The sequence below is a fragment of the Acanthisitta chloris genome, unplaced genomic scaffold, assembly GCF_000695815.1.
Source record: "Acanthisitta chloris isolate BGI_N310 unplaced genomic scaffold, ASM69581v1 scaffold30757, whole genome shotgun sequence".
NCBI lineage: Eukaryota > Metazoa > Chordata > Aves > Passeriformes > Acanthisittidae > Acanthisitta > Acanthisitta chloris.
The window spans coordinates 1-19,070 of NW_008682554.1; the positions used below are offsets into that span (position 1 = coordinate 1).

The window sequence follows — 19,070 nt, forward strand, 5'->3', positions numbered from 1 at the left end:
GGGAGCGGCCTGGTGGGCTTCTCCGGCTGCGAGAAACTGCTCTGCGAACCTGCTGGGGCTTCTCCAGCGCCTCAGCGGTTGCAGGTACCCCCTGGAAACTCTCTGTGCCTTTGCTGTCTTGGGCCAACTAGCACAACTGCTGCGGCCACGCCAGGCCCTAGCAAGAAGAAAAAAGGCACTCTTGAGTGTCTTGCCTGGGTGGTGCCAAAGAGCTGTGATGATGGGCCCTCTCTCAGGTAGACTGCTTCAGCTCCCTTACTTCACCTACCATCCTTAATTTCAGCTGATACCCTTTTGATGTTTTGCTTCCAGACCCCCCTAAAGAAGACTAATGCTCTCATTGCGCAGATGGGAATAACCTTTACAAATGCAGTAAGTATTTGCATTAACTCTTTGAATTTCTGAGGTTGTCTGCATTTGTGTGCTTTGTATCTTAGCTCTCAAAACTGGTAAAAGTTTATGGAACCTGCACATATGGATGTGGGTTTTTTAAAATTCAAATCTCTTTCAGGCTTAGGTCTCAAAATGGATATAGTCAGAATCTGTGAGGGAAAGTTTCACTTCCTAAAAGCCCTTGTGACTTCCTTAAACTGTGAAGTAAAACTGCATAGCTTAAGTATTTTTATTACCAACCAAGAAGCATTAAAAGAAGCTACTTAGAACTTTCAACTCCATGCTTGCTGGAAACCCACATCACTCTTTTCATTCTCTAGTGTATCTCTATGGCTAAAATAATTGAGTGAATTAACAGGCAAACTGTGTTTTAATGGATTCTTGCTCCTGTCTAAGTACCAAATCTACTTGGGGGGAGGGTTTGAAGGGCGTATGTTGCAGAAACCTGAGATCATTTTTATATGGAGCGTTTTGCTAGTGAAAATACTTAGCATTTTGTGTGTCCGGGAAGAAGTATCTTTTAATGTTGCTGAACATTTTAATCAGCCTGTTAGCTGATGTTTCAAAACCATAAATTTTGAGGTAAAATTGTCCCTTACATCTCTTCATTTGTTCTTCTCAGTATGTTCCCAGTGCGCTTTGCTGTCCCAGTCGAGCTAGCATTTTAACAGGAAAATACCCACATAATCATCATGTTGTCAACAACACTCTGGAGGGGAACTGTAGCAGCAAGTTATGGCAGAAGATTCAAGAACCATACACCTTTCCAGCACTGCTCAAAGCCATGTGTGGTTATCAGACGTTCTTTGCCGGGAAGTATTTAAATGAGGTATTTTGTGCCTTTTGGGCTTTTTATTTGTATTTGTCCATTTTTATATAACAGTCCATGATGTTTCTGTTGATAGCTGATGTTGGGTCCCCGAAATGTCTAAAGTGATGTTACTTGGATGAACACTTCTCCTTGCTAAGATGGAATAAATATGATGCAAAGTTTAGATCTTTAATTTAGTTAAAATCAGGTTCTGTAGGTACCAGAATGTTTTTTAAGTTAATTTTGAAATAATGATGGAATCCAAAGGGCTTTTTTTTTTTTAAAGTATGTTCAAATGTGTTAATTTTAATGACTGGAGGAAAGGGATAGATAATTGGCATGTGGTATTGAAGAACACATCAAGCCAATGCCAAAGCGGACATGATGTTAGAATAAGATTAAAGAAAAAAATGAGTTTGTTGCAATATTCTTGACTTGACATATCCTCTTGCAGCAGAGGACTATTTTGTTTTTAGCAGTTAATATGATATTTTAATTATTAAGTGTCCACTAAGGCAAACTCACTGGAAGTACAGAGGTTTTCAGAGCTTTTTACAGCAGTTACCCAACACTTCATTATTGAATCACCTATATATGTATGCCTTTGCTTTTTTCTGTTTTTAACTAGGCTATGGTTTCTAGTAGTTCATGGTAAGATGTAAAATTCAGCACTGAAAGCTTTAGTCCTCTTGTGTGTGGAATTGTATTTGGAGCTAGATGAGTTACAGCGATCTTAACAGCATTATTTTCCTTGCATCTCTTGGTGGAAAATATTGGTGCTGTAATAGAATAGTGGAACGTGAATTTTCCTAGGTAGGCTCAAATTTGTTTCCTCTGATGTTCCCAAGGCAGCAAGGGGAAGGGAAACTTAACTGTCTTCTCTGAGCATCCCTTGTTTAGCTGATTCTCCCATCCCTGCAGTTAGGCAAGCCGTGGAGATGAGAGAGGGCACCCCTGAGAACCCGTTGTGTTGCTCTGAGGCACCCTCTGTTTTGAGTTTGGCACTGACTCAGCAGCTACTTTGCCTTTTTTGCTGTCTTAAAGGCTGGTTGTTGCGGACTATTTGGCAACGAGGTGACAAGAGGCACTGGCATTGCTTAAAGTTCCTATCCCCATTTGGGGAGCATGAAGGAAGCTGTTGGTCTAGGTGAAATTTTCTTTAGTATCTTGTGAACTGTTATCACAAAGCCTGAAAGTGTCTTGGTACATGGATGTTTTGATCACCTCTTGTTACCTGATAATTTACTGTATGTTCTCCAGGATCTCTCTGTATTTTCACAAGCAGAGTAGAGCAGGGACTAATATTTAAGTTTCATTGGTGAATACCAAACTTGTAGTTTGGTCATTTTGTAACAGGAATAGCTTGTAGTTACGTAGTTACAAACAGTAACAGCTTGTAGTTACTGTCTTTCTAGTGGCCGAACCCTAGTTTCTTTAACGGGGTATACATGTGTTTTTATATGCATGTACATTTGATTTTCCCTATTCTGAAACTGAATTTGGCTTAACATGGTTTCTGACTAGTGTTGAATAAAGCACATGAATATGAAACAGAATTTCTAGCTTTTATTTGTCACAATTGAAACTATGAGTCATGGTCTGTCTTTTTTCAGTACGGAGCAGAAGATGCAGGGGGAGTCGGTCATGTCCCTCCTGGATGGAGTTTTTGGTATGCTTTGGTATGTGGCTATTCTTTTTTTTTTAAATACTTTATTTCGATTGCTTTCTAACCCAACTCATGTTCTAACTTTGCTGGTCATGAAAGAGCAGGCACAGAACATCTAACAACTTGATGCAATTTTTCTTTCACTTTTCCCTCTATTGCACATCAGATCCTTGGCTTTCACAAAGGGTAGTCCTGCTAAGTGCTCAGAGAAAACCCCCAAGTTGTAAAGCCAAAGCCGTGTGAGGTGGCACTAAAGTAAGTTTTGTTGTTGGGGAACACTTCTGAGAATTCTTGCTGTATCCTCATGACAAATGCTCGTAAGCTATTTGACAAATGCATGTGGGCAGCTCATTTTTGATTATTCCAAGTAATCAATGAACATGTTACTTTGCACAAGTATCCATGTCACTTTTCCTTTTCACAGGAGAAAAACTCCAAGTACTACAACTATACTCTTTCTGTAAATGGCAAAGCACGAAGGCATGGCGAGAACTACAGTGTGGATTATCTGACAGATGTACTGGTAAGAAAACATGCAATACATGTTACAGAAGCTGCTAAGGACCAGATAATGCCTCATGCTGGAGGCCTGGGCAAAATTGGAATGATAATTTATTAGGCTGTATTAGTTCATGAATACACAATTGTGCTGTCATGACAGGGAGTGAGCATTAATCAGCAGGGCAAGATTCTGATTATATTTAGAAATGACAGGTTTGTGTGTATGAGCTGTGGAGAGGAAAGAGATTCCAACTGGCCATTTGCTAGCCAGTCGACTCACCGAGAGATTAATACTGACCACATGCTGTGGTGTGTGAGGAGCATAATACTTGTAGGCACTGGCTTTAATTACTTCATAGAAGGAAAGTGTTCCATTATAATATGCAATTTCTGTAACAGATTAACTGTGCCAAGATTTCAGTAGGAAATTAAGCACGTAAGAATAACTTTACACCATGTTTTGTTTCTTAGATATTATGATGTGTTAGTATCTTGTAGTCTCTAACTACATCAGGCTGATAACTTGGAAATATCAAAGACTAATCAATCCTTCATAGTATGAGAGGGCAATATATGGACTGTGAAAAATGTGTAGCTGGCCAGGGGAATTTTTAGCCTCTTTATCCTCTTAAGACACAGAGAGATAACAAAGATGTCAAATACTTAAAGAAAAGTTAGAAGAGCTACTTTAACTCTCTTAAGGCCTTGTTTGGCAAGTAGTAGTAGCTGAAGGGGATGAGTAATTTTCCCCCTGTCTGCCGAGATGGAGTCTTGATTTGCCATGGGGTTACTGTGTGTGGGTTGGTACTGCTGGGAGCTCACATGTAGCACTTGCAAAAATTCTCTGGGATGTCTCCTTGTGCAGTCTTGCATTGAGACCCTGAAGGGTTTCATTCCAGTGGGTGCTAGAACACAGACAGCTGCTTACTAGGAACAGAACTGAGTGATATTTCATAGGGTATTGAACAGCTGTCTGATTAAATTTAGATTTATGTTGTCTAAAGGTAGATTGGAATTGATAAGCCAGAAGTGAGGCTATCCTATTACTGGCATTGTACTGGGGTTTTTTTGGTCTTTCAGCAGCTTGGAAACATTTTGTCCAACAGGTCATTGTTCCATAAACTCCTTACTTGTGGTGTGTTACCGACTGATACAGCACTGAATTGCAGTGTGTTGCATTCTAATTTCTGCCCATAGTTACCAAACATGTATTCAGCATTTCAGAGCCAGTGTTGGAGTTGAATTACTTGGTGGGCAGTGCACAGGAGTAAATTGTTTATGCAGAGTTCCTGTGTTGCTTGATGTGATACACAAGCTTTCTTGTTCTGACTAAGGGCACCTGGGTACTTGAGTCTGGTATTAGGAATCTGAACACCTGAATCTTTCTACTGCAGTCCTCACATGTCACAGTTTAAGCTCATAGTGAAAACAAAGTTGACTACCTTTATCAGTTTAGCTACATCATACTGTTTTCTGAATAGTTCTTCTCCTTCCTTAACTCTGTTGTCATATAACTGAAATTGGGCCCTACATGCTGAGATGTACAAGCTAGGAGGAAGGAAGAAGGAATTCCTAGTGTATTGTTTTTTCCTAGAGAAAGAAAAGGATATAAAAAATGAACTGTACTAATCAGACAGGAAAGAAAAATGTTTCAAGATTTGAATACTGAAAAACTCATCTACAAATAATACCTTTGAAGCTTTGATTTTAAAGGCTGACCAAGGCAAGGCCAGAATGGAACTCAGTCTTTTCTAATTTGCTACTTGAAATTGTGTATAGGCTGAAATGAAAATGAAAGTGCAGTGAAGTGGTGTGAGCAAGCGGCGTTTGGCACTGTTCCTCACAAGACCTCCTGTCTTCACCCCTTGTAATCTAGGAGCTTGCTGAGGAATGAGCATATGCTATAAATAGTGGGGATGAAATATTTTTTCTGATCTGTTGCTATTTCTGAAGCCAACTGAAGCTGCTGAACTGGGATCTGTGAGACAAGAGATGGCACCTGAAAGCCTCAGACTCAGACTGTTAAAGAAAGCTCTGATTTTACTTAATAAAACCTGAGTTTAGGTCGATTCTGTTGGTGCATGGTATAAGCATAAACTTCTGATAAGCTTTCCAGTTCTAAATAACAAACACAAAGGCCTGAAGTAGAAAGTTGTTCAGAGATGTGGGACAAGTGATTTGTTTAGCATGAGCACTTGGGATTATTTTTATCATGAGCTGCTGTTCTAGACATTTGTAGATGAGCAGACAGTAAGATTCTGAAATAGTGTAAATGTTCCCAGTATCATCAAGCTCTAAATAAGTTATGAATATCTAATTTGGATTTCTCAAATACTTGCTGTTTTCCTTTGAGGCATGACTTTTCTCCAACCACACTGTTTACAGGCCAACATGTCACTGGACTTCTTGGAGTACAAATCTAACTTCGAACCTTTCTTTATGATGATCTCAACTCCAGCGCCGCACTCCCCTTGGACAGCTGCTCCACAGTATACAAAGAGCTTTCAGAATGTCAGTGCACCAAGAAACAGCAATTTTAATATTCATGGAAAGGTAAGCTAACTAGCAAGAATCTATAGAGTTTATTCTAGTTGGTGAGAGCAGTAGGCAGTGGCCCTGACTTGCATTTTAAGTTTAAACAGTGAGAAGAACAGGCTAATACCGTGAGTACTGATTGTTTAGTCATGTTAATCAGCCTGGCAGGGTCAGATATGTTTATTGTGACTTTGAGATATTTGCATACCAATATCTTGTAAATTAAAAAAATGGAGTGGCAAAGATGCTATGGTGGTACTGTGGAGTTATGATTGATAAATGAAAAAAAGGTTGATTCCTTGTTGAATTTCCAGACTCTTTTGTAGCTCTTAAAAATTCTTCCATTGTTCAGTACAGAACACATAGGTAGTGTGCTACTCAAAGGCTCGGGTGAAGAATGGTGAGAACCTTGTCTTCCTGTGCACATCTGCTCATGTGGATGGGTGATTGTTCCTTGAATGCATGGCAAAGCTGTATGTCAGACTAAGCAGAGGTTTCTGAGAAACCTTGACCCGCAGGGCTCAGGATCACTAAGGATTTTGAGAACTTGTCTTTCACTTGTTGAAATAACCTGTTAACAGAATTGCTAAGACTAATGTTACAAACTCAGACTTCCTTGTGACAGGGCACTATTTTCCACTGCCAGCAAACTTGGCCAGATATGGTCTAGCTCAGATTAATCTGCTGCAGTTCACTCTACCAATAACCGAAATTCACAAACAGTTCATGTGGTAGATACCTTACTTTCAGAAGTTTTGTATTTTTGATTCAAATAGTTTAAAATATAGAAGCCATTACTGTTCAGTGTTCAATTGTCTCACTTCAAGATTTCCCTCTAATCTTAGGACTAAGAGACAACACTGCCTATCAGGAGCCCAGTTGTACCACTTCTAAGGTCACTGTGACTCATGTTGTACAAATGACACTTGTGTTTTTTTTAGCTGAAGATTGTAGCTTGCAAAATGACCTTCTGCTTATCAATAGGATACAAAAACACGAATGAAAGGGGAGAAAAGGGCTGCAGGCAGTAACAACAACTCAAGTTTTGAATTAGGGAGATGAAATCAGACTGGGGATTTTCCTCCACAAAAGGAGGAACTTTCCTTAGACTCCATTACTGCAATAATTGAGTGCTCTTAAAATAGCAGTTTAGAAATAACTTGACCAATGGTCAGCAGCTAGCAAAAAATACAGTGTGGAGTTCCCTTATGTGGTGCTAAAGCTCTGCATGTGCCTGGATAACACACAGCAAAATGATAGACTTAATGTTTGATAATATCTGTGGATACAGCAGTTTTACTATAGGAACAAATAACTTTACCCTCCTTCCTAGACACAATAGGTAAAGTCATTAACTGCATTTCTGCAGTAGGCAGTGTTGTGGCTTTGAAGCCAAACTCTTTGAGCTTCACTGTTTTCTTGGGCAAGCATGATTCCTCCAGTGCCAGTAAACATGTGTGTAGTCTCAGACCCTCACTGATGTTGTCATGCTTGCTTGACAGTCTCGTATTCTAGTCTTGATTCTTAAATGAATGTTGCCTTGCTTCCTTATACAGTATGTGTGCAAGGCTACTAAAAAGAGCCATTTAGGCAGAATCTGCATGAAAAATAGGAGTTAAGCTGTTGTGTACATCACTGGGCAGAGTCTGGCTTTAACTTCTGCTTTGGATCCTCAGCTATGAACTGTACAAAATGACAGGCAGCTGTCTGTTTTCCCAGCAGGGCTGTTAATAGTCCAGATGAGTGGTTTGTCTAAGCTGTTCTGAGGGAGAAGTTGATTAAGATACTTGTTGGGCATTGTTTTTCCTGTAAAATCAGAGCATGACTGTGTTCAGATTCTGGTGGTGAGGCATGGTATGCTGTCTTGAGACCTCCTAAAATTTCTTTGAGAATGGAACATAGGGAGGCAGCAGGATTGGTGGACAGCTTTCTATGTAAATGGTGAAAGAGACTTGACAGGAAAGCAGATTTGATGACTCTGTCAGTGTGAACCTTCTTGAAATACCCAAAGGTGTTTAGGTGCTGTGTGAAGTTTTTGAAACTTCAGGCAAAGGTAGAAAGAACAAAATACTCAAGAAAAGAGGAGGATTCTACTGCACTAGGTGACTTACTTGCCAGAATTGCCCAGTGTGGTTGTGCCTTATGAAGCACCTGTCCTAAGCACACCCCTTCTGAAAGGTGATGGGTGCACAAGTGACCTTGCCTGCTCCTTTGTTGTCTGAAGAACTTCTGCTGAGTTGGAGATGAGAATTTCTGATGTCTTTCCTTATTTTTTCCTCTCTCAATCAACACACATGTCCTAGATGCTTAGTCTTGATTATGCTGTGTTTCTTGCTGAGATAGACTTAGTGTCTCTCCAGAGAATTGTTTTACAAGTACTATAAAAGAGACATCTGAATACAACTGAATTAAAGAAAAGTGGACATGGTATTAAGTCTCCATGCCAAAAATCTTCCCTTTGGTCAGCAAGAACAGAAAACAGGTGATATGAGTCACTTCGTGAGTCCGTAAAGCCTAAGCCTGTCCAGAGTCATTCGCTTGTGACAGGAGGGAAATTGCATAACTAGAGGCTCTACAGAGAGGAGTGACCAGCTAAATACAGGCTCAAGCTGGTGGTGGTGAGTGGGTCACCTCTGACCTACTAAATGAAAAAGCATAAAGCTGTGCTGACATGACTTTCTTCTTTGTTCTGATCCCCACTAATACTAACCTTCAGGTTGTTCACAGCAAACCTTCCCATGTATTTGTACAGCAGCTGACCCAGTTCAGACTGGTGCTTTGATGTGGGAGTATCACTTCTTGTATGAATTACATCATGTCCATTACTTTGGGGGGGTGGGTGAAGGGAGAAGGTGAGGGTCTTTTTCTGAAAGTTTGGGATCCAGCTAGAGGAATCAATGCCTCAGCTAAAGAAATGCTCTTGTTTTGGAGTCAAAATTCAAATTAAATGGTAATGTTCTGCTCCCCTCAGTAGTCTTCAGCCCTGAGTTCATAGGCTACCAAGAATCTGATAGTGGCAGTGTTATAGGTCTTTGTCCTCATCTGTCTATAACTTATATAGTCCTAATTGCATTAGATGCAGGAGTTTCTCCCCACCTGTTAGGATGTTCACCAGTCTTAGTCCCAAAAGTACCTCACTTTGACAACCGGTGATGCTCAGTACTTCAGATTGTTTTCACTGGACCTGTCTCAGATTATCAGACTTATACCTCTCAGAGAGCCTTTCCCAGATTCTTTGACCAGTTTCTTCCCTGAGCTGCTTTGAAAAGATCTACAGCTATTTTTTTCTCACCAAGAGCTGAGCATAATGGAGCTCTAATATATTCTACTCTTGAAACTTAGATTTTACATGAACCAATAGGGAAAATCTGTGTAAGGTCAGTTTGATAGTATTGCCTGACTATTTCACAGGAATCAATTCACAGACCAATTGAAATTGGTCTAAGAAAGGTTTAAAAGCTGGTACTTGCCTCCTATACTAATCTTTTTGTCTTTTTTTTTTTCCTTTAGAACAAGCACTGGTTAATTCGACAAGCAAAGACTCCGATGACTAACTCTTCAATACAATTTCTTGATGATGCTTATAGAAAGCGGTAAGAATTTTTTTTGTTGCAATTTCTAATCAGAACTTGGAATTGTTTTGGTTTTTTTACTTTAAAAATAAAAAGTATGGTTTTCAAAAACAGTTGTAGTAAGTGATAATCAATGTCAGATTACCTGTAATAGTTCTCTGACATCTCAGTAGACCTGACTTCATTTAGTTTTTGCAAATAAACTTGTCATTGCCTTCAGAAATATTTTATCCCCAAATGCTGCCATCATTTATCAGAAAAAAAAAGACACCAATCACACTTGGTCTCTCTATTGCTTTTCTTTCAGTGCACAACAAGTTTTTATAAAAAATTGGCCTTACCTTCTACTTCACTTGAATTTCAGATTCTTACATGATGTACATCAAATGTGATTGATCTGTCTGCTAGCTAGTCTGATTTATTAACCTTGGCTCTCATTCTGTAGTCTTACTGGGGAATACCTGACTGGCTAAGAGAGGTGCTTGATTCCTTTTTATAAAAAGGAAGAGTAATGTGTAGATATGTCTTGTTCCCTTTTTTAATAGAAAGGAAGGGTATTTGTTTACACACAGAACTTTAAAAGTTCTGAAACAAATGTTGACTAAATTTGCACTCCATTTTGAGCAGTTATCAGGCATTAGCTTGTCACTTTGAAGGTGGAAAACCAAGATTTTTTTCAGGCTCTTGCCTTATAAAAGAGGAGGGTAAAATTATGCAACAAAATCTTGAATTAAGCCTGCAGACAACAGAATCCAAGAATTGAATAGTTAATAATTGAGCATAATACTAGTCTGTGGAGGTTTCTGGAAGCAGTCACTTTTCTCGATGGCAAACCCCATGACAAGGAAAAGAAGAATTTGTTGCTGTTCAAGGCTTTAGATACACTGAAATAATGTACCCTGACAATGACATGATTAATTCAAAATAGCTGATACAGTCTTCAAACAGAAAGGATACCATATAGATAACTATATTCACGTCAGTCTTGCATTTTAATATTAAACTAAATGTGAAGAACTAATAACAAGTGTTCTTGCAGGAGATAACTCTTTGCCACCACGCTTCAAGGTTGGTCTTCGCTGTCTCCAGACAAGATATAATCTGCATTTTGATATTTTTCGGAGACACTGCAGAATAAAATCAACAAGATATGAGGACAAACAGTCTATTTCTGTTGTAAATTGCAGTCTCAAAAAATAAAGTGTAGGAGTCTATGATAAAGTATGTTTTCAGAATTTGTAAGCAAAATAACTCAGTGTGTACACTGTTGACTGGAAGCAGATATGAGTGGCCCACCTGCAGTCAGAGTTATTTTGAATTTTTCATCCTCTAATACAAAGTACTTTGTTTCGGTATAGGTGGCAAACTCTGCTGTCAGTAGATGACCTGGTAGAGAAAGTAGTGAAGAAATTGGAACTGAATGGAGAATTAGACAACACCTACATCTTTTACACATCAGACAATGGCTTCCACACTGGTAAAATTTTCATTACTTACTGAATATTTGTAGCAGATCCAGGAATTGCATAACATTTCACCCTCATGACCACTCCAGAAAGTGGGAACAGCAGCTGTCCAAAACTGTAGATATGAGAAGAACTGATTTGAGTTGAAAAACGATCTGGAATTGCAGTGTGGGGTGTTTGGTAATTTTATTGTTTGGTTGATTTTTGTCTTTTCTAGCATTAATCTCTATCAGTGTATCCTGGTATACATAAAATTAGGACAGAAATGAAGGGTCTCTGTGTTCTGTAGGAAAAGTTGGCATAAAACAGTTAACCAGTAAATGTCTGTGAAAGACCTCTCTGTATCATGTACAGCTAAAAATGCAGTATCTAAGCTGTACAGCTTTGTAAGATGTTGCCTATACTTTGAAGTTATCTGTTTCTGTCCTCCAGTTCTTTGATGTAGTTCAGGTTAAGAACATCTTCTATAAAAGTTGGCGGCTGGAAGATACCTGCCCACAGCAGAGGAGTTGGAACTAGATGATCTTTATAAGGACCCTTCCAACCTAAACCATTCTGTATAACACAAGACTCTTAAAATGTAAAACAAGAAGCCATTTAACTTTTTCCAATTTCTATCACATAGGCCAGTTTTCTTTGCCAATAGACAAACGACAGCTCTATGAGTTTGACATCAAAGTTCCGTTGCTAGTTCGAGGACCAGGGATTAAACCAAATCAGACAAACAAGGTAAGAAAGAAGTGAAATCAGAGTACAGATTTATTTTTAATATTGTTTCACAATTATCAGCTTTGGCTAATAGTTTATGCTCCTGCATACATGTCTCAATGGAGTGAAATACACGAGTGGTAGAAAGTGCAAAGACCTCATTACAAAAAACTGTTTGTTCTGGCTTGAGTCAGTGAAATTAAGTAATTGCAGGCTAAAAAAAGTACATGAAGTTTGAACTCACTTTCCAAAGTCCCTGCCATTGTTTTTCAATGTTAGAAGGTCCATTAGCAAATAAAGATGAAATTAAGTAGTGTTTAGGTGTACCTATATTTACAAGTACTTAAAATACAGAAGTCCTATTATTACATCTGTGAGGTTATGATCTTCTGAAGTTAAGTTTTTCTCACCCTGCAGATACTTGTTGCAAATATTGATTTGGGTCCCACTATTCTGGATATTGCGGGATATGACTTGAATAAGACCCAGATGGATGGGATGTCACTGTTGCCGCTGTTGGTAAGTAGACAGACAGGGATAGTAACTGATAATTCTTGCAAAGGTAATTCTTCAAAATGAATACTACTTCCTTCGATAGACTAGGCTGACTCATAACCCAGATTTTTCCCCTGATGTCATTTTTCACATGGGATGGTCATAATTAATGAAAAAAGTAGATATGTTGTTTAAATGCAGATGTATTTTCATAAGCACTACAACATTATTGTCATTTTATAATGAAGTTGTGTCATCCTTTGGCTCATCCTGCCATTTGTAATAATTCCTGTTTTGAAGCCTGTATGTTGTTTCTACCTGCATCCTTCTTCCCCTTTTCCTTAGCATTTCTCAGCATAGACATAGGATGAAAGCAGACTGTTCTTATTTAATCTTTGGTTTGACTCCATTTTCAGTAGAACTGGTGTTTCCTATCAAACTCTGGAAAAATGCATGTGGTTTTATAAAGTAAACTTGACCTTTCAAATAGGTGAACAGCAGCCTATTTAAATAAAGTTGCATGCAGCTGATCTGTTTAGGTTTAATTAAATTTAGTCTATAAATTGAAGGCATCTTACTTGGAAGGTAAGCTAGGAAAGATCATCCAGATTTAAAAGTGCTTTGCTTTTAAAACCGTGTATCCAAACCTTAAGCTGTTCTTTAGACAGAAGCAGGTAAGAGGCACCTAGTCTAAACTCTGATGGAATCAAAACTGAAACTCATCGTTTTCCTGCATAGGACTGTGACAAAGGTGTATATTAACTTAGGCAGTGTTAGTGTTATACCAAGCATGGAGAATTTTTTTCGTTGTGCAGTAGATACTAAGTTGTGTTTACCTCTTGTAGAGAGGAGACAAAAATGTCACGTGGAGATCAGACTTCTTGGTGGAGTACCAAGGAGAAGGATACAATGGCAGCGATCCTACCTGTCCTGGTCTAGGACCTGGAGTCACAGTAAGCAAAATGAGATCTTTTAAATATTAAAAAATAGCTGCTGAATTAAACCTGTTTGCTGGATGGGCTAACCTGGCTCTTTCTGTAAGCTCCCAGTGTTCTGGGAAGTAGGAGCTAGCTCTGTAGGCCCTGTGCAGCATTGAGGACTGGGGGGAGATATCCAGCCATGTGGAACTGACATGTGCACGTGACCATAGAGAACACAGTAACCCTTTCTGCGGGAATCTATAGGTCCTCAGGGCTGGAGAAAAACATAGGCAGGTGTGGGTTGAGCCAAGTGTGTGGCAGTGACAAAATGTGCTTTCTAAAATTCCAGTGACCTTGTACAGTTCTTGTCTGTGACTGTTATTTAAGTCATTAGCTACTCTCCGAATCAAAGCAGGTTTGCTTTGTTTTACTTAAGTAAAGCATCCTATTGGTGTTGTCTTTAGTTGTGTGTGGTGTGGTTCTCTTCAATGTATGTACAATAGCTTCCTGGACATAATGCACTTAATAATGTTCAGTTTAATAACAACACTTCCTCAAATTTAGAAGAGTTGAGTTTTTGCTTAAATTCCCCAGTGGAGACTTGCATGTGTTAACCGATGAACAACCAGATCTTAATTTAACTGCAGTTGGTGTGAGCTAGTATAGACTCTAGGAAAAGGATTGCTAGTTTATCTTCTCCTGCTGAGGTTTCTGTTCACTGATTGCTTCACAGCACTGCTTCCCAGACTGTGTCTGTGAGGATTCCTATAACAACACATATGCTTGTGTAAGGACACTGTCATCTTCCTGGGATCTGCAATACTGTGAATTTGATGACCGGGAGGTAAGTCTCTGTCTGAGTAGCAGATGTCAACTGTTCACAACCATGTGAGTGTCTGTCTGCACTCTTATCAGCTCTCAAGGTTTCCATGAAATACTCTGAAAAGCAGACTAGCACTGCTTGCAGGGCAAACAGTGAAGTACTTATCTCCTGGTGAGAATGTTTAACCGAAAATGTAGTGGGGTTTTGGGAAGAAGGAAAAATAAAAGGGGTGTGTGGGAGGGGAGTGAGGCCTAAACTGAGACTATGACCTTCTGGTATCAGCTAATAGCCTCATGGGGAGCTGTGCTGAACTGGGTTCAGCCTAATTCCATGTGGCAATCTCTTCTGTACAACAGGTATTTTCTGCTGCACTGTACCTCTGCTGTGTTTGTGTTCAGCTGCAAAATCTTTTACTTGGGAAGAACTGAAAATCCAGGCTAATAATTTATCTTCTGTTACTCACTTGTTTGTCAGGAAAAAAAAGTATTTAAGTTTCAACTGTGAGAAAGGTCTCTGACCTTATTGTAAGTTGTTTGGGTGTAAGGGACATAATGTCCTCCCTTCAGAAACTGTTCAGATCTCACTAGGACAGCATATGCTGTATGTATAAAAGGTGGAGTGTTACAGTGCTGATCTTTGCTTGTGCCCATTTGCACACAGCTGCTCCAGAGAGCATGTGTCTGGGTCACAGAGCTAATAAACTGTATTGTCAGCAGATGTGCAATAAGAGCATGAACAGCAGGTATCCTCAGTAACTGAGCACCACACAACACATTTTATGAGAGTCTACAATGAGCAACTTAAATGATGGGAGTAAATCCCACAAGATGTTTTTGCACTGAGATAGTATGAAAAACTGTGTAGGTTTGTATAGGAGACCAAAATGCCAATTAGCAGACCCTGCCCTTTGTTTTTCCACTTTCTGGCAATTTACAGTGAAGTTAAATGTTGCAGCTTTCTTCATAGTTGATTTGATAATAAACTTCATGTCACTTTGGGGTTTTTTTACTGAGAAGATATAGCTGTGGCATTTTTGGGTTACCTGGGTTAGCTCAATTAAGACTAAGCGTATTGGGAAGGTGCAGCAATGTGCCTTTTAAAACCTTGCAATGAACCTTGTAAGAAAGCTGGCAGCCAAAGTCTGCCCAGATATGTCTTATCTAAGTTAGACACAACCCAGCCAGTTTTTATCACTATCATCTGCAGTCAGGACTCTTACTCTAGCACAGGCAAAACCACAGCTGAATTCTGAGATAAATTTGACTAGTATTTGTCCCACAGAGTGGTCTAGAGACTTAATATACCAAAAACAAAATCCACCCTAAAATCTTCCAGATAAACCTCAAAGCACATGCACTCAGGATAAGCTTTCTTGTTTTAGGGCTATCACATACTTGTATTCAGAATATTTGGTACATGAAATCAAGATGTCTTTCTGAGTCTGACTGCTCTAAGTATCTGACGAGCATTAGAATGGTGATGTGGTAGTCATGAAATTGTGTATTTTGAGACTCATTAGTGAAAAGACAGACAGCTGAGCCATGGTGTCCTACTGTGGTCTCACAGTCATAAGGCATGTTCTGTTTATGTGCTGGACAATATAATCTGCAGTAAAGCAGATGAGCACTGTAGGTAAAAGCAGAATCTTTTCCAACAATACTGCATTTCTGCAAAACTGTTTTGCTTGCACACTGTCTTGTCTTTGACAACTTATCTGCATGGCTAGACATAGTCTATATGTGGGGCTGCTGTAGTGAAGTTTAAAATAATATCTGAGGCTATGTGTGCTGTAAAACATTCTTCCCAAATAATATGACTAAATGATAATTTGCATTTAGGCCTTAATACAGTGCAGGAACTTTCTTCTACAGGTGTTTGTGGAAGTGTATAACTTGACAGCAGATCCACACCAGATCAATAACATTGCTAAAACAATTGATCAAGAAATTCTCGAGAAGATGAACTATCGATTAATGATGCTGCAATCCTGTTCAGGAGCAACTTGTCGCACACCAGGTGTCTTTGATCCCGGGTAAACACTTCATTATTATAATACTGTTAAACATGTATTTTTAAATTAAGCTTTTATAGAGGGTATTAGTGATGGAATATATTATTGACATATATACTGTTGTTTAATAGAGATGCTTTCTTGATGCTTCTCAGTTTTAATGCTTAATCTCTATTTTAATTTAACTTACAAATATTACTTTGATATTGAATACTGCTACTTTAATCTTGTCAGCCATTGTTGACTCAGAATAGGTGAAGCATACAGCTGTGCTGAGTAGTCAAAGGCAGTGACCTCTGGTTTGCCTGCAAACCACGAAAAGCTTTGTTGGTTTCTACAGGCAGACATTTTGCAAATACTTGCTCTAATTGTTCCTGGAGATGCTGTTAGCAAAGAACATTTCCTGCAAGACCTAAGCTGTATGTATTGGTCAGCCCTTTTAAGTAAATAGCACTTCTTACCTCAAAACTCAATCAGTAATCATTTGTGCTGAAGCTTTTTTAAGCACTATTCAAAATGTCCTTACCATTGTGCTATTTAAGTTTGTAATTTGAGGCAGCAAAGCTTTCTGTTAGAATGCAGATCCTGAATATTCCATGTAATACATGCCTGTATGCTGCTGGTATGTTGTAGCCAACATTTATCTAGTTGCAGACTGTCAGCTCCCTCGTGTGTCACTATAGTTCAGCTTTGCAATAATAGAGATAAATTGTCACTACTGTGTATTGTTGAGAAAGCAACTATTCATGTAACCTTGTACCAGAGCTAGTCTAGCAATAAGCTCTTTTTAGAAGTGCTGGTCACTGGGGCCAAGTAGCTCACACTGGCTCTGTTCCTTTCTGTAGGTACAGGTTTGACCCACGGCTCATGTTCAGCAATCACGGCGCACAGGCTCGGAGGTTTTCAGCACAGTCCTTTATATGACCATTAAGAGCCTCTTGCAGCTGGCTCCTACTGACCAGTTTCTCCAGTGACTGCAGCAGGTCTGTCTCTGTATCTCTCGCTGATCACAGCTGGAAGACTTTCAATGGGCTTTTCAAACCCTGTTTGGAAGAAAACCCCTCGTCTTTAGCTGGTTGCCTTGTGCAATATGTATATTTTACAGCTGAACTCTAACTGTAAATTGTTAGACACAGCTAATCTGTCTTGCTCAGATAGTTGATTACCACCTTTGTCTTTCAAGTACCTTTTCATATCACAGGCACAGAGGTGAACTTATGCCTATGAATCTGAAAAGTTTATTTTGTTCTAAAAAGTCAATGATTGCGTATTTGAGTCAGGTTAGATAGGCAGGTGCTATTGCACAGCAGTGCTCACCCATATTCAGTGTCATAGACTTTCTTAAAAGCTATGTTTAATTATAGGTTTCTTGTGTCAAGCTCAAAGCTGTTAATGACAATAGCAAACTAGCCCAAAACAGAGTAGGAAGGTGCTAGTGAAAACCCTAGGATCTGACCTAGCAAGTGTCATGTGCAGAATTAAAATCCATCTGCTCAATAGTCTCTTTCAACAAGACCACTTGAAATGAAACCAATGAATTTTGTAGGACAGCCTTGGTAGCTTGCAAACAAGAATGTAATTTCAGCCTTCTAGTTTGAAATGCTGGAATGGGTTACTATGTACTACTGAAAAACTCTTAGGGTTTAAGATGGACTTCCTAGTGAGTAAACAAGAGTGTTGAGACTAACAGGTATTCAAGTAAATGTGCCTGTGTTTGGAGCTAACTCTAACATCTGTTTTTAATATGCAAACAGAAATAATACTAAAATGAATAACATCCAACAACCAGGGCACCACAGTAGAGTTGATCTGTCTCTAACCTCCAAATGTCTTGAATTGTCTAACATTTTATGTTGATTAGATTCTTGAAGGCAAATTATTTTGAAAACAAACTAGCAAAAAATAAATCATAGAATCATTGCTCACTAGATGTTAGGCTAAGAGAGCTATTTTAGGCAGTTTAAGTGCTTCATAAAGTGTTGCTTTTTAGTCAGGACATAACTACTTGGAACCTGCAATAAGTGGCCTTCTCAGCAAAGTTCTGGCAAGACAAGTTTGTGTTGCTTGTGGGCAAATCAACTGTTACCAGGCAGGATGATGCATTCCCGTGTCAGACAAACTGTGGCACAACTACTTAGTTTTCAGTTAGGTATTTCACATCTTTTACCCCAGTAGAGAGCATGATTATTTCAACTTCTGTCACATGAAACCTACTAGTAAGTAATCCTGAAGGTAGGTGACAAAGCATGACTCTTCAAAACTGTGAAGGTGCATACCCCAGTGTGCAGATCCACAAACTGGATACAAGCAATGCCACAATAAAGTAAGTTGAACTTTCTTGGTGTATAAGTCTGAAGCACAGAAGTTGTCCTTTGTTTAGCTTAGAGCTGCAAACTTCTGTGGTGGTCTACAGGTTAGATTTTTGTAGAGCTTTTGTTTCAAGTCTCTTTTGTTTCAAGTCTCAAGTGACCAAATATTTGGAGAAAAAAAAATTCTTGAAAGGTGACTTTTCAGCTGGAGCATCTGTATAAATGCAGATTTTTTTTGATATTCAATCTACTTACATGCTTTCAAATACTCAGGACTCTTTTTTTTCCCCCTCAAATACAACTGTAGCTTTATCCTGGTTTTTTTGTTTCTCAAGCCTTAGTATTGCCCATCAGTATGCTTGAGACTCTCTTGTCTTTAGAAACAAACCAAAGTTGTTTTCATGCTCTCAAGTGTTTTCCCTCATGCTGAGCTAAACCTGAAGCTTACGTATGTAGTGTTTTGCTCAGAGAATTCTAGTAACTTAGGCTTGTTCTTTGTTTAAACTTTATTTTGGTAGCTGTGTGGAGGCTAGTGTGAAATACACTGCTGCACATTAATCCCTCAATCTGGGTTGTATGTCAAATTTCTACTGAAGTTTCAGTGCAAGTAATGTGTTCTGCTGCTCCTTAATAGAAAAAAAAACTTCATTATGGGTACAGATTTGTAACTCTAACAGTCTTTTCTTAAAGTGATCTTAAGCCATAACAAGTAAACTTTCTTTTGAATGACTTACTCTTTGCCTGCTAAGTAATGTGAAAGTTGACAGAATTGATTCAGATTATTCAGCATGAGTGACCAGATGTTTTACCCAAATTAATACTCTTGCTATCTGCACAGACCTGTAAAGCATTTTGTAACA

At 39.0% G+C, this 19,070-nt stretch overlaps 1 protein-coding gene across 1 annotated transcript; it reads left to right on the top strand.

Moving 5' to 3' along the window:
* Positions 1–312: 312 nt before the first annotated feature.
* On the top strand, positions 313–17,939 carry GNS (glucosamine (N-acetyl)-6-sulfatase; the record flags this gene model as incomplete). Its single annotated transcript, XM_009078570.1, has 13 exons — positions 313–372; positions 1,016–1,222; positions 2,818–2,883; positions 3,295–3,393; positions 5,757–5,924; positions 9,417–9,499; positions 10,837–10,955; positions 11,570–11,673; positions 12,070–12,171; positions 12,993–13,100; positions 13,801–13,911; positions 15,762–15,922; positions 16,747–17,939. Coding segments are annotated over 13 exons (1,467 nt in total), but the record flags the coding sequence as incomplete, so codon positions are not given.
* Between the last annotated feature and the right edge of the window lie 1,131 nt (positions 17,940–19,070).